At 38.3% G+C, this 24,913-nt stretch overlaps 5 protein-coding genes across 6 annotated transcripts; all 5 read left to right on the top strand.

Moving 5' to 3' along the window:
• The first annotated feature begins 4,362 nt into the window (after positions 1-4,362).
• LOC135947026 (uncharacterized) lies at positions 4,363-6,422 on the top strand. The gene is made up of 3 exons (XM_065495579.1): positions 4,363-4,578; positions 5,186-5,462; positions 5,824-6,422. Exons 1-3 carry the CDS (start codon positions 4,375-4,377, stop codon positions 6,174-6,176), a joined length of 834 nt encoding a protein of 277 aa, XP_065351651.1. The 5' UTR covers positions 4,363-4,374; the 3' UTR covers positions 6,177-6,422.
• A 5,572-nt stretch (positions 6,423-11,994) lies between these two features.
• LOC135946642 (uncharacterized) lies at positions 11,995-15,753 on the top strand. Of its 2 annotated transcripts, none has more exons than XM_065494944.1 (3): positions 11,995-12,482; positions 14,342-14,586; positions 14,900-15,753. In XM_065494944.1, exons 1-3 carry the CDS (start codon positions 12,002-12,004, stop codon positions 15,194-15,196), a joined length of 1,023 nt encoding a protein of 340 aa, XP_065351016.1. In that variant the 5' UTR covers positions 11,995-12,001; the 3' UTR covers positions 15,197-15,753. The 2 variants fall into 2 exon arrangements, with proteins under 2 accessions (XP_065351016.1, XP_065351015.1); XM_065494943.1 differs by having other exon boundaries at positions 14,879-15,753.
• Positions 15,754-16,475: 722 nt separating this feature from the next.
• LOC135946283 (uncharacterized) lies at positions 16,476-19,687 on the top strand. Its single transcript, XM_065494438.1, has 4 exons — positions 16,476-16,536; positions 16,596-16,895; positions 17,717-18,268; positions 18,728-19,687. Exons 2-4 carry the CDS (start codon positions 16,632-16,634, stop codon positions 19,229-19,231), a joined length of 1,320 nt encoding a protein of 439 aa, XP_065350510.1. The 5' UTR covers positions 16,476-16,536; positions 16,596-16,631; the 3' UTR covers positions 19,232-19,687.
• Positions 19,688-20,992: 1,305 nt separating this feature from the next.
• Positions 20,993-22,182, top strand: LOC135946990 (uncharacterized). The gene is made up of 3 exons (XM_065495530.1): positions 20,993-21,275; positions 21,327-21,554; positions 21,682-22,182. The coding sequence occupies exons 1-3, from the start codon at positions 21,018-21,020 to the stop codon at positions 22,180-22,182; spliced, it is 987 nt and encodes a 328-aa protein (XP_065351602.1). The 5' UTR covers positions 20,993-21,017.
• A 429-nt stretch (positions 22,183-22,611) lies between these two features.
• Positions 22,612-24,913, top strand: LOC135945862 (uncharacterized). The gene is made up of 6 exons (XM_065493784.1): positions 22,612-22,745; positions 22,800-22,855; positions 23,122-23,421; positions 23,592-23,915; positions 23,967-24,194; positions 24,320-24,913. Exons 1-6 carry the CDS (start codon positions 22,622-22,624, stop codon positions 24,818-24,820), a joined length of 1,533 nt encoding a protein of 510 aa, XP_065349856.1. The 5' UTR covers positions 22,612-22,621; the 3' UTR covers positions 24,821-24,913.

Below are 24,913 nucleotides of genomic sequence, written 5' to 3'. Positions count from 1 at the left end.
TCCGAATGCTTCCGTATTCAGTAAGACAATTATTATTTTCAGCTATATAAACACGTAGCCGGTGATTTTTCTATACAATTACATTGACTGCGGTTTAATAAATCGTTAATCTAAAAGAAATTATTTTTTTTTAAATATATTTAGATCTTGCTTTTTATCCCTGTCCGAGGACTGAGAAGGGCGCGCTCTTAAAAATGGGATAGTAGTTGTCAATGTTTCACAAAAGTATGTCACTTAAATATATCAAGTTGTCAGATCCATACAACGTTTTAGCTAATATTGTTGTCCCCAGACTGAAATTCAGGTATGAATTATGTATTTCTTTACCAAACTAATTTTCTTGAATTGGTTCGTCAGGATTGTCAATATAGAAGTTTTTTTTCAATAATTTCTTGCAATATTTAAACAGTTACCAGACATTTTTAGGCTTAATTGCTTCTTTAAAGAAAATATGAGCGAACAAATGTCTTGAAAATCACTACGTTTCATCGTGTAGTGTAACATATCATCATTGATAATAAATAATTCTTTTAAATTGACAGATTGCGTGTCTCCAATAAAATCGGGTATCATCTTAAATGCCGAACCTGGTAAAGTAATAAAACTTGAGTAAGGCTTAACAATTTCTCTAGAAAATTGTAAGAAGAATGTCATGCAATGAAAATGAAAAAAGATTTACAAAAATAACTGAGTCTACGTATCAAATTGAATCTGCTTTATAGATGTAGCGGTATTTAATATTTGTGAATAATAATAATTTGTAATGCATTTACCGCTGATATAATACTAAATTAGTCCAAAGTAGCCATTGAGGCCATATCAGATAAATAATGTAAAAGCCTAGAGCCAGAATTAGGCATCATGAAAATTGCACAGAAATCAAAAGCAAGCGATGAATTCCCGTGAAGAGGAGTATGAAGCTTCAAATCTTTGTAATAGATCTAACAACCCGTGTCGCGCAACGGGTGAATTATCGATTTTATGTCGGTGTATATGGTAGAAAGAATGCGCTGAGCAACTGGATCTAAGTGTCTCATCTGTGTGCTCAGAGAATTTGCTCAGACGAATCGAGTGTGGCTTTATGCAGCCTAAATTTTGCACTCAAAAGCTGGTAATGACTGCTGCAGCTTTTGGTCCTTTCTCTTTTGGTCATTTGTGCGCGCCAAACCGAGTGGAAATTCATCATCGCGCCTCTTTTGCTGCTTCCTCCGTTTCTCCGTGCACTTATTATTTGCTGGGTTTATCCGCGCGACGAGAGAGAATTAAAAAGGCTGACTGAGTGCGTCGTCTGCTACTGCTGCTGCACTTCCATCATCAGATTCTGCAACTGACGTGAAGGATAAGAATGAAAGCTGCAATTGCGGGCTCCTGTTGGCTCGACATCTGCCTCAATTGTTAATAATCGAGACACCTAAATTGAAAAAAATGTTTTGAAAAGAAATTTAATTCAAGCATACCTTTTCAGGTTGAAATATTTTTAAAATGACGTTGATTGAAAATAAATAATTCAAATTTATCCTACCGTAAATTTTAGATTTTAAGCTCTGATTTTTTGTTTCCCTTATTGACATCGAAAATATTGATGATCCGTAGAATGGCTGAAACGGTATCATGCAAAGTTTTTACAATACATACTCTTCTTTCTCTTTTTCTTGCTCTCCGCTTAGTGCTTCTGGTTATGCATCATCCATTGCTCTGTTGCTTGGCATAATATACACAAATCTTGCAGATTATAATTAATAAATTAAAAATTTTACAGACCAAAGTCCCTCTAAAACGCAACAGCGGAAAGATCGATTGTCACAGCTAAATAGATTTTAATTTTACACTTGACTTCAAAGAAAAGCGGTGGCAGAAAAAGTAAAACTAGACCACAGATTGTTTTTTCGGCTGGCCGCACGCGCGTGGGAATTCTCTCGCACTTGAGATGAGCACAACTTACACTTGGTCAGTGAAATCGGCGCAGCAAATGCTTCATTGAATGACATATAATGTTTAAACATTAATCATTGTTACTTTCTAAGAAAGTCTATTCAGCAAAATTGTAAATATTTCAATTATTGTTGGACATTATTAGCTGCAGTATCATAAAACTTTCATTATTACTTTTTTGGCGTATTTAGAGATTTAATACTGTAAATATTGAGTTAATTGATTGTCAGATTTAGAATCTCTTTACAAGAGATCAATACTCTAATGAGGGCGAAGCAAAAATTAATATCCATAATTCACTAAATTTCTCAAAAAACCAACCGGCTCGCTCTTATGATTTTAATACCGCTCCTCATGTTCCATTAAACATATTTCTAAATAAGGGGTATATTACACATATTAGCGAATTAAATCATGATTTTCATTAAGGCAGCAAAACATTTCTTAACACTTTATAAGTGTTAAAACTTTGGAACCCACTTCGTTGTATATCTAAGCGGCACTGGTAAAATGTTTACCTTTACTTTCTTTAATAGAATATATTTTAAATAAAAAAGAAAATAGTTAACAAGAAGTGGGCATGAAATATCAATTTAAAATCGCTAAAATGTTTCTTTAGACTGCGGTAATTGTCAAAATTTCTAATAAATTTACACTTTTTACGACTTTTAAATGTACCTTTTGCCTTAAGAGTTTAATGAATTCTTACACAACAATGATTAAATTCGATTTTTACGGTTACAACTCCAAATGTGTAATTTCACACGCGGAAATGGAAGATTCGTTGCCGCACACACTGATCAAAACATTTGCACCAACGGATAATTAGTCATGGATTGCGGAGAAAAAGCGGCCTTTGCACCTGTAAGAAGCACAAGTCATCTTCTTTCGAGCGGCAGGAAAGATGGTCAGCTGGACAAAAAGCAGCTTTTTGCGCGCGAAAGGACGCAAAGCGGAGCAGCTTGGACAAAGCCACCTTTTTCTCTCCGTGCGGCGCGCGAGCCGCCTCTAAAGGCTGACCGAAATATGTCAAAAGCGAGGAGACTGCTGTTTATACTCTCGTCGCTAAATGGTCTAAATCTGGGCCGCACTTCCATTTACATTACCCTCAGGGAAATTCCCGAAAAATTGGGAGTTGAATTTGTTTACTCATTGAAATACATCATACGTTGAATACGTAAATTAAAAAAAAATCATTATTTTTAGATATGTGGAAACTATTTTGTCAAATTTGAAACTTTGAGAGAGCAATCGTAAAAGTGGAGGTAAACACAATAATCAATAACAATTTGTGGTTAACTATTGTAATTTCTTAAAATTTTCTTTGAGCTCAAAATTTTGGCCCTTAACTATTATATTTTGCTCACCTTGAAATATTTTATGGATACCAGGAAAAAATAAATAATGCCATGATAGTAAATAAATAAATATTTCATTTGGTAAAAAGCCTTATAATTATAATAAAAATTATTGATGTTAGAAAAAAATAGAAATCTTTCTTCCATCATTTTTAATTTTCCTTTCAAATACAGGCTGGACTCAATTGGTTTCATTAAAGTACTGGAACATCAGTAGACAAATTTTAGCTGGAATTTAGAGGCTTTTTTCACTTACCCAGATAATTGTTTTTTAATATTTATCATCTTCCGCAAAGAATTGCTAATATGGTGGTTAAAAATTTTAAAATTGCTCTTGCTTCTTAAAAATGCCAAAAGCTTTTTAATTTTTTAAAAATTCAATGAACTCTTCTTAAGGATGTACAATTAAACAAGGAGTATGTGTTTTGTTTCTTGAGGGAGACCACTGAATTATGTTGAAATAGGACAAATTATTGATGACAGTAATTGCAAACGCTAAGATTAAGTACGACAAGATTCTATTGAATAATTTTTGTTCAATGGCTAAAGAAAAAGGTCAACATTTTTTAATTATATCGATCCGTTCTACTTTGTAATGGTACCCTATCGAATGTTTTTCAACATCATTAACTTAAAATAATTATTGAAATTGATGATGAAACTCACAAGCCGACAAGAATGTCTAACAAACACTAAAAAATCCGGAAAATCTTAAGCATAGGTTGTTAGTGCAGTGTCTTTGTTAAATTTAACTTGTCACCAGCAAATTGGGCGTAGATATCCCGAACAAAAAGACGATTCTGTGACAGAGTCCCGTGCGTCGGTCGTCTGCGTTGCAAAAACCATGCGTTTTTTCTATTTCGATTTCGTTTCGGAGACCCTCTTGGCCGGCTGCAGCAGCAGACTGGAGCAGGAGAAGAGTGTCGCGTGCATTGTGATCGCGCAGGAGACTGCAGCTTTGGGCGGGCGGCGGGCGGGTCACGCTCCACTAACTGCACTCGATACGCCTGTCCGCGTCCATTGTCCACCCTTTAAAAGGCGACGCTGATGGCCGAGAAGCAACATTCGCTCAGCAGCAATCGTCATGGCAGCCACAGCAGCAGCTCTCGTCGCGGCGGTGGCATTCGTTGTCGTCGCCACCGTCGGCGCCGCCGGCGTCGATGACCACGCCAGCCTGATCCTGCAGAAGGCGCTGCTGAAAAAGTGCGCCCACGCTTACACGGCTTCCTGTCTCAAGATGGACCTCGTCTCTTACGTGGAAAGAGTTGCCCGCCAACACACCTTTCAGGTATGTTTACAAAATAATTAAACTTAAGCTAATAATTTCAAATTTAAATACCAAAAACTGCTTCATATAATTCATTTTATTTAAAAAAATACGCAACTAAAAATTTAAAATATATAAAAGTTATGATATAATTTTTTTTAAATAATCGTTTTTTATCAATTATTATTTTTTTATTTAAATTAAATCAATTTTTTTATATTGAACCGGCAGCCCAATACAATCTCCTAAGTATTGAAAAATAAATGTCCTTTTTAATTCTTCTCACTCAAATATTGTTTTCGTACAATCTCTATACTTCATCACATAATATGGATTGATCATTAATTGTAAGCAGAAATGACTGAACTCGTCTTTCAGGTCCAAATATCAAACATTTAATTAAAAAAAGAGTGTATATAAATTCTCAAATCTGAAATAGCCTCTAATTCCTAATTTTTTATTAAATTAGCAGAAAAAGTTGTCTTCTTTAGATTAGTATTCTTAGCCTTCATTTGATAAGCATTTTTGGGGGGCTTTAATTTCATCTGTTGCGAAAAATCGCTCATCACAAACAATCTTTTCTTGATATTTCTACCGATAACATTTCTCCAATTTCTTTTTCCTACAGATAATGCCTAGCGTAAGCATGGTCCTGCATGAGTCCGAGGCCGAGGCAACCGGCCGCTCAGGTGGCTCCGAGTCCGTTGAGTCGGTGATGGAGGCTGTGGCCCAGGACTCAGATGCCGCCGAAAATAGGCTGGATGGCCTGCTGGTCGACCGCATGTCCCGCTACCTGGACACGCACGCCATTAGCGTCCGACTCTTCGACGAGGCCACCCTTGCCAAGATCAGGAAGGTGGGACAGGATGTTGCTGAAAAGTACGCCCACATCGCCGCACAGTCTGGTAAATATGTAATATTTTAAATTCAAAATTCTTTTATTTAATTCCTATCGATCCAGAATGAAAATATTCATACTTTTTCCTGAAATAAAATCTGATTAAATATGACATTTCATTTCATTAAATTTTTGAACTTAACAAATACATTTTACAAAGGCTACTCCTATTAGCAAAAAATTTGAAAGTGATTTAATGGCAAAATAAATATTGTAACATATTTTCGTATTTTATAAATCGCTATCTTGGCCCTGCACTATTTTTTATTATTTTCCTTTTATCATATAAAATAATGATAATTTTCCCAATCTTAATACATGACTGTTTCAAACCAACGAAAAAAATGCTAAAAACCAATTAATTCCAGGCCGCGGCAAGGACAAGAAGGGCGGCGGCGCCCTGCTGATGGGCCTGATGATGATGAAGGCGACCCTGGGCGCCCTTGGCTTCGGAGCGATTGCCGCGCTGGCCGGAAAGGCGCTGATGGTCGGTCTGCTGGCCATGATGCTGTCCGCCATCGTGGGCCTCAAGTCGCTGGCGTCCGGCGGCGGAAAGTCTGTTACCTACGAGATCGTGTCCAAGCCCGTGTACTCGCACTCGCACAGCCACTCGTCCGAGCACGAGCACGGCGGCTACAGCGGCGGCGGCGGCAGCAGCGGTGGATACGGACACAGGAGGAGCCTCGACGCCCATCAAATGGCTTTCGCAGGACAGCACTGAATGCTTTTCCTCTTTTCTTTCTTTGACTGTCCTGTGCTGCCTTGCCTTGTTAAGACGGACAAAACTGTTTTTCTCTGTGATTTCTGACTCAACTTCTGTTCTGACTGAGACTGCCGCTCAACTGATACGCTTTTCCTACTACTCCCTCTCATCCTGTTTTCTTCTCTTTGACTTGTGACTTTTAATTTATTGTTCTGTTAACTTATTGAATAAATTATTTTAAATTAAAAACGTTTCTTAAGTAAATCGTTCAGTGGTATAATTTATCCTTGGATTGAAAAATAATCATGAACAAATTTTGATTATCTAAAGAAATGCCACATTACCTTCTCATATTGCTGATTATTTATCAATCCCTCCACAGTTGTTTTACTGGTATTTTTCCTTTACAAATCGAAATAAGTTTACCATTTTTAACCACAAACATATTTTTTTTCTTTTAGAATTTCTGCTCAGCACATTCCATGGGCTTTGAGCTCACTGGGTCCAAAATATACCAGCGAGCGGAAAACATGTACGCAGAGGAGCTTTCGGGGCATATTTGGCCATGTTTTCGTTCCTCACACCGACATCTTTTAGTTAAACGCCAGACATTTGTCCCTTAAGTTACTGGAAAGGTGCGAAAAACAGCAAGTGGCGAGTCAGCGCCGGTGCGCCTCCCAGCCCATTAAGCATTTAGACTCACTTAACTAACCACCTTTGCCATCCATGACATTGAGCAGCCAGCATTAGATCCCTGAACTGCTCAAATATCTCCTATTGCTTTGACACTCCTGACAATGCCTTAACAATGCGAGCCATCGGGTAATAGCATTTAATTTAAATAACTAATAAGTCATTTCTCATGATTATGTTACGTGGTAAAAAAATCCAAGTTGTTTTAAGTCAAATATTTGGTAAGTAGCGGGGCTAGACAAGGTTTAGCCTCTATAACTCTCTTATTAATTGAACTCAACAAAGAATCCAGTCGATCGCTTTCGACTGCAGGTGATTGAAAATCATCTGCAGTTAATTCTGTGACTAAAGAAGTGTTTCTGATCCGAGGTCTTGAGGGACGAGGGGCAAATATTTTCATTTGCTTGTCACAATGCGGTACAAAAAATAACGAAGACAACCCATTTGTTTTTTTTAGTTAAGTTTCTAACCAAGAGTATCGATTGTCTTCGTGAGACAAAATAAACTCTCCAGTTTTATATGCAGGTTTGCCGAAAACGATTTTCCCCGGAATAAACACTGCATTAGAAAAAAACAAATATTTATGCGCATTTTTCCGAAGTTAAATGTATTCAATCTTACATTGTATTTTGTTGGATGTTTTTATAACATTAATATATAAAAATTTATAAAAAAAATCACTGAATGAATATGTTAAAATTAAAAAAAAACAACCTTCCAATTTCTTTGGGATACATGTTTTGTACATTTTTGTATGTCAAATTCGGGAAATGCGGAAAACGCTAAAATCAGTGTTTTTCCTGCTGATTTTCGGGCAAATAACTAGGGATGCATTTTTGCACATTGCAAAATTGGCGAACCCTGATTGATTTATTTCTTAAACATCATCATTTTGCTACTTAAAAAGCGATTGAAAACTAAGTATCAGTACTCCACGAAAAAATCCGTTTAACTTGTATCCGCAATGGCTTAACTCACAGGTTTGAATCACCATAAGGCTGAGGAAAGGAGCATTATTTAAAAGTCCAGTTATTCGGTGATGCGCGCGAATAAGCAAATAAAATTGCTCAAAACCCAACGCAGCGCACGATTAAGGTGTGTGCGGGTGTGCCTTACCTATACGACGTACTAATCACTCACCTTGCTTGATCCTTTCATTCATTTCATTCCTTCAGGTAAGAAAAAAAACACCTGAAGAGGTCCTCGAATCCGCGGCGCACGATTCAACACACTTTTCGAGCGGTGCGTGTAGTTAACATTCCTTAACTCTCGCCTGCTCACGCAAAACGGACGATAATGCTCATTTTACTACTATCAGTGTGGGTGACTGACACAAAACACAGGTACTTTTTCCTACAAAATAATTAGCTAAATGGCTTCTTTGGTCTTCACATTGGCACGTTAAAACGGTGAAAACAAAATGAATTGGATATTTGGAAGCGAAATTGATTAAATAAACTGTTATTTTAAGAGAAGCAAAACTTTAGTCCGACTGGCAAAACATTTCACATGTTTTAAAATAAATAAAAACGTATAAATGAAAAATAAAATATGAAAATGCTTCATCTCATTGTGCATTTCACGTAAATTTTCAAATGAAATAAATTATAAGCGATGGGAATTGGTTCGAATTCTTACTCTCGTTTTAAAACAAAGATTTAGATCATTTTTAGAACTCAAATAAATCCCGATCGCTTATAAATGTAACATTAAATTAATTACAGTAAGAATTATATCGACTTTGAATATCCCAATGGTGAGATAAATTGAACACGATTTTTGGGAGCGGAGGATGGCCCCGATCTTATGAGTCCATCGGAATTAGAGGAATAATTACTGTAGGAACAATCGCTTTCTTCCGCCTTTGTTAATGTACGCTGCTTTTTCATATTTTATTCATGTTGGAGCGCAGCAGGTATTAATACGCGGCGATAATATTCGCTTTATCCGACTGCCTCTCCTCGTTTTTGACCGCGCGCTTAAAGCGGCGAACACTATTTGCTTTTCGGTTCCGTTGTGCGTACTTGAACATGCGACCCACTCTGCGCTCATGCAGATTAAAATCTCTTTTTTTCAAGCTGAGAAGAGCTCCTTAAATTCTTGTCATTCATGACAGGACAAAAAATACAGTAGGACGCTTAGTTAACAACAGGATATTTAGATATTTTTCAAGAAACGCGAAGATTAAGCGCAAGCTAGAGTTGGCAATATCTTATTTGAATAAAATCTCTCAAAACGCAGTTATTAATCACCTCATTCTGGTGTTCGTAATGTTCTACGCATCTTTAACACATTTAATAGCTCCCTTCTCTAGAAATGAAAAACTCACGATGCGTGGCAATTATATTTTATTTCGGTTCCATTTTCTTCGAAAGTCTGGAATGGAAATACTAAAATTACTGCATAGTAGCATTGAATTATTTTGCAGCGCTTAAAGGTTCGCACGCAACCACCACGGACGAGAAATGAAAAATGATTAAGCGCGATAATTAATTCGTGTAACTGTCGGCTGTAAATTGTTCGCGGGAGCAAGAGCATATTAAATTAAAAAGCCAAGTGCCGTGGGTATTGTTTCTGGTGACTCTCACACTTAGGAGACACACAATCGTAATCGGATGTATAAGACGACGCTACATAACCTTCTTTTTTGACGAATCTCGGTTTTCTTTTGAAATTTGCACTGTTAAAACTGAAAAACAGCATAGCTGCTGAAACGGGTTATTTTATATTATCTCAATCAAACAACTCACTGCAATTACGGGGATTTTAATGCATATTAAATGTGGATATAAAACATACGTAATGCACAGAGAAACCACATACATATTCACGAAGAAATACATTTTTAAGTATAAATGTAGATATTTTATAAATTTAATACGAATTCCTTAGGTGCAAGAAATAATTTAACTGTCGGTGACAAAAACCAATCGATTTTTATCACATATCTTAACTGGCCTACGATAAATAGCAGGGCTTTGAATTTTAGGCTAATGTTTTACAATTTTCGGAAGGACTTTTATTTTCTTTCCATATTACATGGTATAAAAATATATTCAAACCTCACCGTGCCTCGTAAACATTAAATAAATTTTGTTATAATTTAAATTAAAAATGCTTATGAGAAAAAAATCATCTTCTGTATGTACAGCATTAACGCCTTTTTTAAGTTTCCATTATACATATTTCCGAAAAAAGATTAGCGAAAAGAGAGCAATGAAGTTGTTTCTTGAATTCTCGTGGCTGCTGATGAGGATTTAATGTACATCCAGACGAACTTCTTCCTCACACCTGAGCACTGACGCGCAATTCTTCTAATTTTAATTCCCGTCCTAGTTTCCGGAAAGCCACGATCCTAATTCTCAGCATCTATCTCTCCAATTAGCGCGGGCGCCGCTGCTTTTTGCCACCATCATTATTATTATATGCACACGCACGCTCCTTCTCGTTCTTCGCATTCTTAAATCATACGTTCGGAGAGGAGCTAGTGAAATCACGCGCACGGTCTTCCTTTCTTCTCCTACTTTATTATTTCCAGCTCGCGTTAAATTTCGCACTCAACAGTCGTTTGCATCCTCAAGCATCTGCACATCCTCACGATTGGCTATAAATTTCATTTGTTTATTTTTAAAAGAGAGCAAAATCTAGATTTTTGGCGTATTCCTTGAGGCACCTTCACGAGTTGAGCCAAAATGAATAAAAGTTGTATTAATTAATTTGCTTTAATAATCCTAAACTGGGTTATTTTCTTACTTTGTCGAAGAGATTATCGATTGGTTTATTTAATTCATATGAAAAGAATAAACCTTTGAAATTATTTATGAGACAGGCTTTTGAGCAGGAGCCACAGAACTTGGTTACTTTTAGGAAAATGTCCAGATTTTAAATTTTTAATTATGTCCATTTTAGTTCAGTGCAGTTTTTATCGTTGAAATTTGCACTCTGCTGCGTGCACAGGTGGAAACAGAGTGCGACTACGTACATAATGCAATTGTGATTAGGAGGAACCACGCCGTCTGTAAGTGTCTGATCGGAATCTCGGCAAGCCAGCAGCATCCTCCCGCATAACTCCGGGAAAAAAAGAAAAGGGGAACGCCGAAATCGCACGCACGATGAACGCCGGCCCCTCCACAGCTGGCTGCGAAAGGTGCAAAGGTCAGGCGTCTCGTGCTGGCATACGGCACCTCCGGAGGCGCACCGTGGGACCTGGCAGCCAGGTGCTCGGCACCCTACTAACCGCCTTCGCGCCAAAAAAGCAGCGTGCACCAGCCAAAGTGGCGCACACACGCACGCTGCAATGCCGCCGAATTTGATCGGAATTTGACTCTGGGGTTCCGTCGATCTTCCAAAGGCTGTGCAAATAAATAATCGTTAATCAGTTTTGGAGCTGATTAGTTACAGACGATTTGGAAATAAAAAACGGTGATTTATTTATATTTTATGACCCCATTGGAACTGAACTGAGAGTGAATCGAAGCATAAAATTTAATAATATCCCAGACAGGTTTTTTTAAGAAAGACGATTGATTTTAGGAAAAAATTTATAGAGCAGGAATCTTGCAATTTTCAGTCAGTTTTGCTACATTTAAATTTTCTGGAACTGTCAAAATCATAAAAAAACACAAAAAACATCTTAGTTGTCTGAAAATATGTGAAACTCTGTATATTTTCCTTCCAATTTACATAAATGGTCACCTTTGTTAACGAATTTAATTTTTACGCCAAATCGACTTATCCAAAAATGAAATTTCTTTAATTGTTAGACCAAAATTGAGCCATTTTTCCGTCAGAGCAGCGAAGAAAATTGTTATTGAAATTTTAAAGTGAATTTTACAAATTGCTACTCCGATAGTACAAACAAATAGAAATACCTTGATCGTGAAATTATCTAATCATCAAGTACAACAGATTCTGTTATATCTTATTCGAATTTACAGTCAGCATTTAAAAAATGAATGAATGTAAAAGCCTGCCAACTCTCATAGGAAATGAGTGGGATGATAAAAAAAATCCGAAAAACACTCAAAGAACACTGGAGGAGGCTGCGAGGCCGAAGAGGCACACGCACAATTGTCGGCGGGTGGTGGGGCGGCGCGCAGATAAAAGGAGTTGGGCCGGCCGGGGCCGCACACAGACATATGTTGGTCGAGATGAAGCAGCTGCAGTGGTTGTTGGTGGTGACGGCCGCCCTCTTAGCGGCGGCCACGGCGGCCAAGCCGGCCAGCCTGGATGACGCGTCTGACGTGCTCAGCTCGGTCTTCAAGGACTGCACCAAGAGCTGGTCGTTCACGTGCGTGCAGAAGAAAGTGCTCGTGTTCGTAGACAGGCTGGACAGCGTGCGGTCCATCCGCCTGCTCGACGGCTGGAGCGTGGAGAGCGTGGAGACGGCCGAAGGTCGCGCCCTCCGCCACCCCATCACCGAGCAGGAATTGGCCACGGTGAGCGGCCGTGCCGCTGACGCCGCTGACCAGGTTCTCTCCGACATGATCGACAACAAGCTGGACGAGTTCTTCAGACACCGCGTCCTCCGCATGTCCGTCCCCTCGGAGGTGTCCAACATCGTCTCCGCCAGAGGCATCACCGACATTCCATCCTTCGACTTTGCTCTCGGTGGATCTGACAATGGAGAAGGTATATATTACAAATTTTATCTTTGATTATATTTTTTCATTTAATTTGGCTTGAATATAACAAAAATACACCACTGATTTTATTGCAAAAAACTTATAATTTTGGGATATCCAGATTTTTCAATTTATTCCTGGATTTTATGCTTTTTATAAAATAAGACAGTTTGAAAATTTACATATTTAATGAAAAAAAAAACATTATTTTGTGTAGCATTTTAGATTATTATTTTTTTTCATTATATTCTGGTTTTCCAGCTTTACATATTAATTATCTGCAAATAAATCCAAATGCGTGTGTCTTTTGCAAATGACACTAAATTGCGGGAAATCCAAAGAAAAAACAGTTTTCGGCGGCGCAGTATTTTTTTTTATCGAAAAAACGCTGTATCTTCAAATCATTTCTGCTTTTAAAGTTTGTGTTTTTGATATTACAATATTGTTAATGCAGCAGCTGAACGAGCACCAGCCGTCAATTCGTCTTGAATTGGCTGGACTTGTAATGTTTTTTCAAATAAATAAAATTCTAAAAAAAAAAAATAATAAATCTGCATGTTATACTCGAAGAAAAGGTATAGGAAAGAAGGTAGGGAAGGATGGCATGTGCCACAAGAATGAAATAATAGAGGGCAGAAATAAATAAACGTGACAGATGAGCCGGCTGTACAGCACATATTGCAATAATGAGAACGAAAAATTGCCATTTTTTAGATTTTGTTTGAAAACAGCTCATTTAGAAACCAAATATCCCATAAAGTCAAGTTTTTCGTATTTTTTAGTTACAGAAAAGTATTTTATTTTTAATTAATTTCAACTTAATTAGCAAAAGTATGGCAGAACTGCATCTATTTAAAAATTTATAGACTTTTTACCCTAGTGAAATTTAACTTAAAATAAAAGAAAGGACATTTTGAGAGGATATATTGTGTCATTTGATTAGCTGCTCTTTAGAATTCATTTGTTCTCCAATAGCAATACACTAGAAATGGTTCCTTGTTGGCAGGTGACAAAACCTGATAAGCTAAGTTCCTGTTTGAGTGTTTTTAATCAGGTTATTCTGTCAATACAAACTTCTTATAGTAAAATTATTACAAAATTCTCTCTTCGATCAAAATTCAAATGAAATGACCCCAAAGGACCGCAATATCCTCACTTTAAAGGATGACACTAAAATTTGCTTTGCTTGAAATTTAGCTCGAATTTAAAAAAACGATTGCTCTGCTCTGTAGAAATCCTGTTAAGTCGTATAAAGAACAAACACATAAAAACACCGTATTTCTCATATTCTGCTGGTACTCGTGATATACTTACAGTTTTTGTTTTATTTTTTACAATGTTGCAATAATATTTGAGTGATTGGCCAGCGTCGGAATTTTTCAAAGTATCTTCGTGACCTTAATGTAGGTGAAGAGGAGCATCTTTTCCTCAGTCGTGATTTATTCTAATTGTAGATGCGGCCGACGTGGTCGGGACCTGGCGAAAAAGGGTCACCCTGAGGGCAGGCGTGACGGAAAAGCGCCTCGTTCCCATATCACGATTTGGAGAAGCGCAATTTCCATTTCGCCGGCCCACTTCCCGAGCAAATTGCTAATGAGGCCTTAATTGGTTGCGCGCGCACCGTGTGTGAAAAATATTTTCGGGCCTATCTGGTCCATTTGCGTGAGAAATCCGGCGGCGGCTATTGTTTCCGCGCCGGCGGTTTACCGTTCCACGAGGCGCGATGATTAAAATGAAATAATCGCGCCGGCACGCACGCACTTGAAATTCATTAACTGCACTTCGGCGATAAATCGTTTCCATTAGCCGAAATTGTTTCATTCTTCTCGACCGATAGAATCATAAATCACTTTGAACTCTCGACAGCTCGTCTGAAGAAAAAGAAGAAGCTCAAGCTGAAGGCTCTACTGATCGGCCTACTGCTCGTCGGCGGAATCAAGCTGATCAAGCTGATGCCCGTCTTCCTTGCGCTGATCAAGCTCAAGGCCATCAAAGCCATCCTCTTCTCCGTCATCTCCCTTGCGATCACCCTCGGCGGCGCCGCTAGGGGGCTCATCCAGAAGAAACTCGCCCTCTTTAGCTCACCCATGAAGCACGTTAAGACTGTCGAGGTAATTTCATTTTATTTAAATCAAAAAGACACAACATTTTACCTTTTTTCAGTGATATTTCAAAAAATTTCTTCTATTCCTGTTTTAATTTTACGTAAATATCTCAACACATTGCTATATTTTCATAATTCTGTTCACTCGAAAATGCATTTATTATTATAAAGCTTACATCTTGGAAATGCCACAAAGAGTTATTTATTTAAAAATATCTTAAACTGCTAATCAATCAACAATTTTAATTATTTTTATATGCTGCATTTACTCAAAAAGTCACTAATATTACTATCGAAAGGTCTGGTTGGCTCCTATGAAGGGCGGTCACGGAGGCGGCCACGGTGACAGCTATGGCGCCCACAGCGGTGGCGGCGGCGGTGGCCACGGCGGCGGCCACGGTGGCGGCCACGACTCGTACTCTGCACCAAGCTACAGTGGAGGCGGCGGCGGCGGCGGCGGCTCGTCGTACGATTCGTACTCGAGCGGCTACTCGTCTGGGGGCGGCGGTGACAGCTACAGCGTCGGGGGCGGCTCCTACCAGGGAGGCGGCCAAGGCGGCGGCTGGCAGAGCAAGTCGGATGGCGCCGACCTTGCGTACAGAGCGCACGCCAAATGAGCCTTTGAACCGGCCCGACTAGGATTAGATTAATTTATTGCGCTAATTTATTGTTTGCAAGAAGTGTTAAGTTTGTGTACAACTGAGTTTGTTTTAAGCCTTTCTTTTCCTCTGGCAAAGCTTCTCCGGTTTTATTTTTGCCTATACCAGTGATAAATACTTGATTCTTTCTTTTATTTTTCCCTTGGCTTGAGCGTTTTAAACTGCCCCTAATTTACTTCCCTTTTTTTGCGGAGTGCAAATTTCTCGTTCCTATTTTTGTTCTCGATCCCATAGCTTGGGTGCCAATCTTCTCACACATTTGCTTCCAATGTTTTAAACTGTGCCTTTTCAATCAAAATACTTTGCAATATGTGTGTTCCATGTATTAGTAATAAACTATTAACTACTGCTCAACTCTCTACTTGGATGCTTTTTTATCTGTACTCTGATCTAGAATCTCATGAATTTTCTCCATTAATGTTGCTATAATCTTGGCATGTATTTTTTTAACTTTCGTCGAATAAACGAACGTATTGATTAAATAATGTTCGACTAAATAAACGATTTAAAACAAGGTTCCCATAGTTTTCTTTCACTATCTAACAATTTTTCTGATAGTGGGCTATCTTTCAACTTCCTGCGTTGACAAAGACACAGTCAGTATGTGTCCGCTCGACTTTTAATATTTTTGTGCTGTTAAGGTAGTTCACAAAAATGAAGAGAAGAAAGTTCCCAAGGAAAAACTCGCTGCTCATTGCTTTCTTAACAGTGTCAACTTGCATGGCTATTTTTATTTTGATAATAATTACTAAGGACACTACTCTTGTTGCAGAAAGTGTCATAGGTAAGAGATATTAATGGGGATTTTCCCACGTCCACAAAGTATTTTGTATTAATGAAATAGAGGTATTTTAAAGAATATAGAATACTTTGATTTAATTTGTCTAGTTAAATATCACAAATTTCATGAATAAAAAAAAGAAAATGATTATTTAGTGGTCTTAAGAAAAATTTCATTTCTTCAAATCACGTTGGTAAAAATTTAGGGCGCATGTGATTTCATAATTTACTCCTGCAAAACTTGAGTTACAAAATTTTTGAACGCATTTTTTATTTTAAATAGACGATTTCACATAACTATGAGATCGTCAAATACATTTTATCACGTCTATGTAGCGTTATACTGCTTAACTTAACGTGCTGTTGTTTGTAAATTTTTCAATATCATTTTGATGAAAGGTATAGGCAGTGTTTGGAAACATAAATTAATTATTATCCTTGAATATTTTACAGAAAAATGGGAAACGCCTTTGAAAGATGCCTTGCACATATTGTCATCAAGCCAAATATTAAAGAAGGTGAGCTTATTTTGTCTAACAAATAGTCATATTAGTGTCAACCATGGAATTTTGTATAGGTGCGAGAGACAAACCCTAACCTGCCAGCGGCGTCGATGCCGAAAGCAGACCCATATAATGCGGAAACGTGCGCTCGGTACGCAACGATTTATAACATAAAACACAACAACCTGTACTGGCAGGTGCAGGATATCGTGAACGACACGTACTACCTATTCGGCGCCTACTATGACGGTCGACCTAAAATTGGCCCGTCCGTGCGCATTATTGGCATCAGGCAAGCCGCCTGGTTGAATATGACCACTAATCTTTATTGCCAGCTGTGGTTTCCTGGTCATAAGAGGACAATCATCGCCAAAGTAAGAAATTAAAGAATTTTAAAAATTTAATTTGGTAGACAATATAATTTAAAAATTAGCGTATTAAAATAATTAAAATTTAGAGTGGTGGTTAAAAAAACGTAGGTTGATACAACTCTTTTTACTTTGACTATAGAGATACTCTGATCATTAAAAAAAAAGAAAAAATCCGGTTGTTAATGGGATTTGAATTTTTAAATAAATATTTTAGATCACATGTTTAATCAGACGATTTGGATCACTTTTATTATTTTTTTTGTTTTTTCTTAAAAAATTATTTATTGGATTACAAGCAACGCCCTTTATTTTTAATTGTAAAATCAATTTAAGGCATTACTTGTGATACAAAAGTTTTTTTTAGAGACTTTAAATTAATGAGCAGGAGCTTTGAAAATCATATATGAGGCTGCTATAAGCTTCCCTTGTACTAACAATTTCAGGTTTTCGTATGTATTCAATTTATTGTTTAATCAACGCGGATGTTAAGGTTTAATTAACAGTCGAAATTTTGCACCATTATTTCTTGGTCAGGATGAAGAGCTTTTTAACTCATTCAAATTCTTCTTAATTTGCATAAACTTTTTTTAAGTAGATAATGTTACTTTTCGAAAATATTAAAAAGATTCAATTTTAAGATAGATAATTACGTGCCCTAATAATGGCTATATAAAAAAACTATAAAACCTTCTATATCTAGTGCGAAATCATCTACAAACGAAAACGTTGCCTATCAAAATCAAAGTTTTTCAGAGCCCTATAAATCAGTAAATTTATTCGTGCTGTGACCTGGATTAAACTGACACGATTTATTCGTTTTACAGGTGCACTATATTCAGTACTTATGGCGCGAAAAGTGGAATTTCGAAGATCATCCGCTCAAACCATACATGCTGAGCTGCATGATTCCACCGGAATACCACGGCTGGGTGCCGGACAGCGTGTCGCTGGTGGAGAACCCGTGCGACAATGCGACAAACAACCTCAGGGTGGTCAACAACCAACCACGGGGGGAAAAGCGAGAATTTTTCGTCTGCGTAAAAAGCCTCAACTTTCGCAACAACCCCGGTGTCGCCGTCAGAATGGTCGAGTGGCTCGAGCTGCTGAAAATTCTGGGCGCGGAAAAAGTGGTCTTCCACGCTCTGCAGCTCAACCCACGCCTAGAACAGGTGCTGAACTACTACAAGCGCACGTGGAACGTCGAAGTGATCCCCACCTCCCTGCCGGGAACGCTGCCAAACGTGCCTGACTTCATGATCAACTTCTTATCTGCCAAGTTCGTCCATAAGATCTTTCATGAACTCATCGACTACAACGACTGCTTCTACAAGAATTTCAATTTGTTTCATTTCGTCGTTCTGCTTGACATTGACGAGGTTTGTAACAGAGAGAAGTGGTGACAAGAGAAACACTTAATATATTACTAACAGGATGTTTAAAATAACCAACCAAGAAAATATATATCACTCTGTGCATACGGGGGGGGGGGGGGGGGGGGGGTTAACAAAATTGAGCAAGATGAGAAAAATTGCTGATATATTACTGAAAGTCCAGAGAGCCCCTGACTTTTAGCCCAGAGACTAAAACACAAGCGATTTAACCTACAAAGACAGTTTTAGACAATCTTAAAATTCTGTGATTCAAGCTCATTGGGCACCCGAAAGGATATTGGACGCACAGATAAAAAAGTCGATTGCCTGAAATAGCCAACCCCGAATAATTGCCATTTCCATATTCGTATACGACTCTTTAAACATAAATCACTGTATTTTAGCTCTCAGATCTACAACTAAAATATCCCATTTAAACTCTTATTACTCTTTTTGTCTCTTTAGGTGCTCGTTCCCGTGGGTTCGTTGCAGACGTGGCATGAATTGATGTACAACGTGCTGCTGCCGCGCGCGAAGAAGATGCCGCACGTAAGTCACACGTTCGCGGCTCGTAACGCTTTCGTGATGGACGACGCGAAGGAGTACGGTGACTGGACGGCTGGTGTGCCCAGGTACATGCACATGCTGCAGAACGTGCACCGCATGGCCAATTACACAGAATATGGCGCGCGCATCAAGGCGTTCCACTTGACGGAAAAGACCCTGGCGCTGCACAACCACTACACGCGTACGTGCGTCGGCGAGAGAGGCGAGATACTCGAGTGGTGTAACACCTTCGATATCACCGTGGATGTTGGCTACCTGCTGCATTACTGCGTCCGCAGGTCCAAGTCCGAGTGCAGCGTCAAGCGAGGAGAAAATTTGACCATCGACAACACCCTCTTCAAGTATAAAACCGAGCTGGTTGCCGCCACGAAAAAAGCTATGCTGAAGATTGGTTTTTTGTGATCGTAAAAATAATTGATATTGCCAGTTATAAATTGTATTCAACACCCTTCGAGTCATGATATGTAATAAATTCAACATTTTAAGCTCCATAATATTCTTGAGACAAACTGGGAAGGGCAGCTTTAATTTAATATGGAGGAGCGTGCTTTTTAACTGTTGAAGGAGCAAACACAAAAAATTGCTCACAAATACAAATTCAGTACATAATACTGAAAATCTTACTTAAAGGTTTTTCGCAATATTACCCAGTCTTTTTCATATCAAATTTTGATGAAAATGATCGAGTTTTCATAATCTATTTTAACAATTAGCAAATGCTTAAACTGAAATATTAAGTTCATAAAAAATAATGTTTATCAGTCAAAATTAATGCTTATGTTTAACTCAGCCATGTTTTTTACTATCATTTGGGTGAAATCTAAGCAAATAAAGTAAATTCATGCAATTTCAACTTGTTGGCACTTTTAAAGAATTAATAACTTTATACCAAAAATGTTAGTGATAAAGAGTGTTGTCAAATGTTTTGCAATAAATTAGATACAAAACTAGCAAATTTCTTTCAACTAAAAATAGAAGAATAAACAGATTTTTACGTTTTCATCTAAAAATGAAGTTTTATGGGAGCTTCACGTAATATGACTGCTTGTCATTTGCGTACGTTGTATATTGGTTAGAGGGGAGGTGATAAGGAATTGTCCGCTTCATGACGAAAGGTCGAATACATAGCAACCAAGCGTTTGATAGCGTCCAATGTCGGAAGTGGAGCTCCCAGCGTTTCAAAACTAATGTGCAATGCTACTTTTACGTGTGCGATGGACAAAGAAAATATTTAAAATATTACTGCTCAGTTTCATCTCTTTTTTGTCCTACATCGTGTTGTTTTTATCAGTAAAATTTATTTTTGAGGGTAATGATTTGGTAAGTTATGTATCTCTGTGTGATTAGACTGTTTCTAATTATAGGGCCACCTCCTCTTAAGCTGGATTACGGCAACAAGTCAGCAAATGTTTTTGACAGGGTGCGTAAACAACTTCTTCCCATCTATCAAAAAAACTTGAGTAATAATTGCCTGGTGCCTTGCTTATAAGTTTTATCATTAACAGCTTTTTGAATTTTATCCTTAAGTGCGTATATTCAGATCAATAAATTAAAATTTTTTGTTTACAATGAGTTCGTTGGACTTAAAAAATGAGAAGTCAATTCTGGTGAATCGGCAGTTTAATCAATCTTTTATGGATTTCAGCAAGAGTTTGCTATGTTGAGATCCAGCTATAATATTACATCAGGAAACTTAAAATTTTCAGATATTAGAATCGCATCCCAACTTCCCTGCCAACCGTTCGAAGGGAGGAAGTGCGAAGTATAGCAACACTTGCGCACGATACGCCACCCCGTTCGACATAAAGCACAATAACGTTTACTGGCAAGTGCAAAGGTTAAGTCAAGAGACATACTACCTTTACGGCGCTTACCACGACAATCGGCCTAAAGTCGGGCCGGCAGTCAGGATTCTGGGGGTCCGAGAAAAGGCTGGACTCAACCACTCCACTGAAATTTACTGCCAAATGTGGTTCTCATATGGCCAAAACCCCATCATAGTTAAGGTTCTTATAATAAAAATATCTACTTTAGCTGTTAACAGGTTTTAAAAAACATTTGTTTTTGTTTTTAGATAATTGTTAATGCTCTCATTATTTCAAAATTCCTTCTTTAAAATCAGGTAGACTACATACAGTATCTTTTTCGTGAAGAGTGGGGCTCTCAAGATGAGGAGCAGAAACCGTACATGCTGAGTTGCATGGTTCCCCCCGACTATCAAGGCTCAGTCCCCGACTCAGTATCCTTGGTGGAAAGTCCGTGTGAAAACGCGACAAACAACCTGCGCGTGATCGACAACCGAGCAAAGGGCGAAAAAGAGGACTTTGTCGTCTGTGTAAAGTGTCTCAATTTCAAGCACAGGCCCGATATTGCCGTCAGGCTTGTCGAGTGGATTGAATTATTGAAGATTCTCGGTGCAAATAAAATTGTTTTTTACTCTCTACAGGTAATTCAAGAACGGCCAAAGAAATTTAAAAGTTAAACCTCAAATTTCCAGGTAAACTCAGACATCTCCAAAGTGTTGAGGCACTACCAGGAAACGTGGAACGTTGAAGTGGTCCAAACGTTTTTACCAGGGACTCTGCCCAACGTTCCGGACTTCATGTACACCTATCTCTCGAAAAACTACGGAAAACAGTGTTTCCAGGATTTAATCGACTACAACGATTGTTTCTACAAGAATTTCAACCTTTATAATTATGCCGTGCTGATCGACATTGACGAAGTAAGTAATATGCAATATAAACAATCTCATGTAAAACCTAAAGCGTAAAAAATAAAACACGAGCTTGATCACGTTAAAATATTTTTTGAAAGGTATCCAAATTTTAAAGTTCAAATTTTTTGTTTAGGCCATTATACCAGGTGGATCGCTAAGAACGTGGAAGGATTTGTTGGCGAACGCTCCGCTCCCGGAAGAACACAAGCCAAGTGACATTCACACCTACTCGGTACACAACGTCTTCTTTATGGACGACAAAGAGCGGTTCTACGACTGGAACGACGACATCCCACGCTACATGCATATGCTGCAACACGTGCATCGGATGGCCTACCACAGTCCAATCGCATTCCGCGCAAAGTCGTTCCACGCGACGCGGCACAACCTAGCGTTGCACAACCACTTTGGTCGAGTGTGCATCACGCCGGAGGGAAAACCGTTGGGCTGGTGCCTGGGGTTTGATATCCCCGTCGAGCTAGGCTACCTGCACCACTACTGTGTCAAGAAGGAAAAGTTAGAATGCAAGTTTGGTAGGGGACCCAATTCTACCGTGGATAAAAACATTTGGAAATACAAAGACGAGTTAATTCCTGCCACAAAACAAGTGTTAAAGAGTGTGAGAATATTGTAATGTGCTTTTTTGCTGTCTGCCAAAATACTCAAATGTAAAAATTAAAAAAGATCAATTTTCAAATTTAGTAAATCATATTTAAATGATTTCATGTTTTTCTTTAATTTTTATATTATTAACAGAATAGATCTTATTCTTTAAGCGTTATCTTCCGATCTACCAGAAAGGGCACTTTGAACTCAAAATTATTTTAGGAATAAACATTTTTTTAAACACAAAAAGTTATCAACAAGATTTTGATTTTATTGCGCTTAAAGAAAACTGCTGTGTCACTAGTGAATATGAAATTTTTTAATTACCCTGCGTCGGTTTCTTGGTAGTAGGAGGGGAGGTGATAAAGGATTGGTCGCTGCATGACGGAAGGTGGAAATTTAAAAAACAGCTGCAGCTTGATAATAGTGTTCAGTATCGCAAAGCGGCCGGCGTTTCTGAACGAGCAATGCTTTTGATACGTGTGTGGCGTGTGCGATGGACGAAGAAAATATTGAAATATTTACTGCTCACTGTCATCTCTCTTTTGTCCTACATTTTTTTGATTTTTTTAATAAAATCTATTTTTCAAGGTAATTGTTTGTTAATTTTTCTAACTTTGCGTGATTTTATTTTTCTGCTTCCAGGCCCCCCTGCTCTTAAACTAGATTATGACAACAATTCACCGATAAATTTTGACAAAGTATATATGAATCAAATTTCTTTCTTCCTAGCTTTAATTAACTCTGGCAAAATTTATCCCATTTAAAATTAATATAATTTATTATAAGAGAGAAAAAATAAATTATGAAGAGCAAAATAAAATTAACTTCAGGTATTTCTTCCAAATCGGAAGCTACAATCAATATTTTATGGCTTGCAGCGAGAGTTAAAGCAACTTCGATTCCAGCCAAATTATTACAATTAACTTCTTTCTGGGAACGTTTTCATTAAGAACCATACTTTCAGATATTAGAATCGCATCCCAACTTTCCTATCGACCACTCGAAGGGAGGAAATGCAAAGTATAGCGCCACTTGCGCACGATACGCCACACCGTTCGACATAAAGCACAATAACGTTTACTGGCAGGTGCAGAGGTTAAGTCAAGAGACCTACTACCTTTACGGCGCTTACTACGACAGTCGGCCCAAAGTCGGGCCGGCAGTCAGGATTCTGGGGGTCCGAGAAAAGGCCGGACTCAACTACTCCACCGAGATTTATTGTCAATTGTGGTTTTCGTATGGCCAAAATCCAATCATTGCCAAGGTTTTTACAAAAATATTGATTGACCTTTTATTCAAATTTTCAAATGGAAATATTCCGAAAATGTACGTTAAAGTTTTCATGGGTTAACAATAGGATTGAATTATATTATCTCCTATTTAAAAAATTATTGAAAGCCCTGTAACCAGCTATAATGTAAAATCTGCATCCAGGTGGACTACATCCAATACCTATTCCGCGATGAGTGGGGCTTTTATCATGAAGAGCATAAACCTTACATGCTGAGTTGCATGGTTCCCCCAGACTTTCAAGGCTCAGTCCCCGACTCAGTATCCTTGGTGGAAAGTCCGTGTGAAAACGCGACAAACAACCTGCGCGTGATCGACAACCGAGCAAAGGGCGAAAAAGAGGACTTTGTCGTCTGTGTAAAGTGTCTCAATTTCAAGCACAGGCCCGATATTGCCGTCAGGCTCGTCGAGTGGATTGAACTTTTGAAGATTCTCGGTGCAAATAAAATTGTTTTTTACTCTCTACAGGTAATTCAAGAACGCCCAAAGAAATTCAAAAGTTAAACCTCAAATTTTCAGGTAAACTCAGACATCTCCAAAGTGTTGAGGCACTACCAGGAAACGTGGAACGTTGAAGTAGTTCAAACGTCTTTACCAGGGACTCTGCCCAACGTTCCGGACTTCATGTACGCCTATCTCTCGAATAATATCGGAAAACAGTGTTTCCAGGATTTAATCGACTACAACGACTGTTTCTACAAGAATTTCAACCTTTATAATTTTGCTGTGCTGATCGACATTGACGAAGTAAGAGATAATCAATATAAAACAATCTCGTGTAACACCTAAAGCGAAAAAATAAAACAAGCGAGCTTGACCAATATTAAAAATATTTTTTGAAAGATATCCAAAATTTAAAACTTTTTGCCTAGGTAATTATGCCAGTTGGATCGATAAGAACGTGGAAGGATTTGTTGGCGAAAGTTCCGCTCCTGAAAAAACACAAGCCAAGTGACGCGCATGGTTACTCGTTAAACAACGTCTACTTTATGGACGACAAAGAGCGGTTCCAGGACTGGAACGACGACATCCCACGCTACATGCATATGCTGCAGCACGTGCATCGGATGGCCTACCACAGTCCAATCGCATTCCGCGCAAAGTCGTTCCACGCGACGCGGCACAACCTAGCGTTGCACAACCATTTTGGTCGAGCGTGCATCTCTCCAGAGGGAAAACCGTTGGCCTGGTGCCGGGGGATTAATATCCCCGTCGAGCTAGGCTACCTGCACCACTACTGTGTCAAGAAGGAAAAGTTAGAATGCAAGTTTGGTAGAGGACCCAATTCGACCGTAGATGAGAACATTTGGAAATACAAAGACGAGTTAATTCCTGCCACAAAACAAGTGTTAAAAAGTGTAGGGATATTGTAATATGCTTTTTTGCTGACTGCCAAAATACTCAGATGTAAAAATAAAATAAGAGCAATTATCAAATTTAGTAAAGCAATTAAAAGATTTCACGTT

Source organism: Cloeon dipterum, chromosome X (genome assembly GCF_949628265.1).
Source record: "Cloeon dipterum chromosome X, ieCloDipt1.1, whole genome shotgun sequence".
In the NCBI taxonomy this organism is placed as follows: domain Eukaryota; kingdom Metazoa; phylum Arthropoda; class Insecta; order Ephemeroptera; family Baetidae; genus Cloeon; species Cloeon dipterum.
Note: the sequence above shows the minus strand (reverse complement) of the source record. Positions and strands in the feature narration are given on the sequence as shown.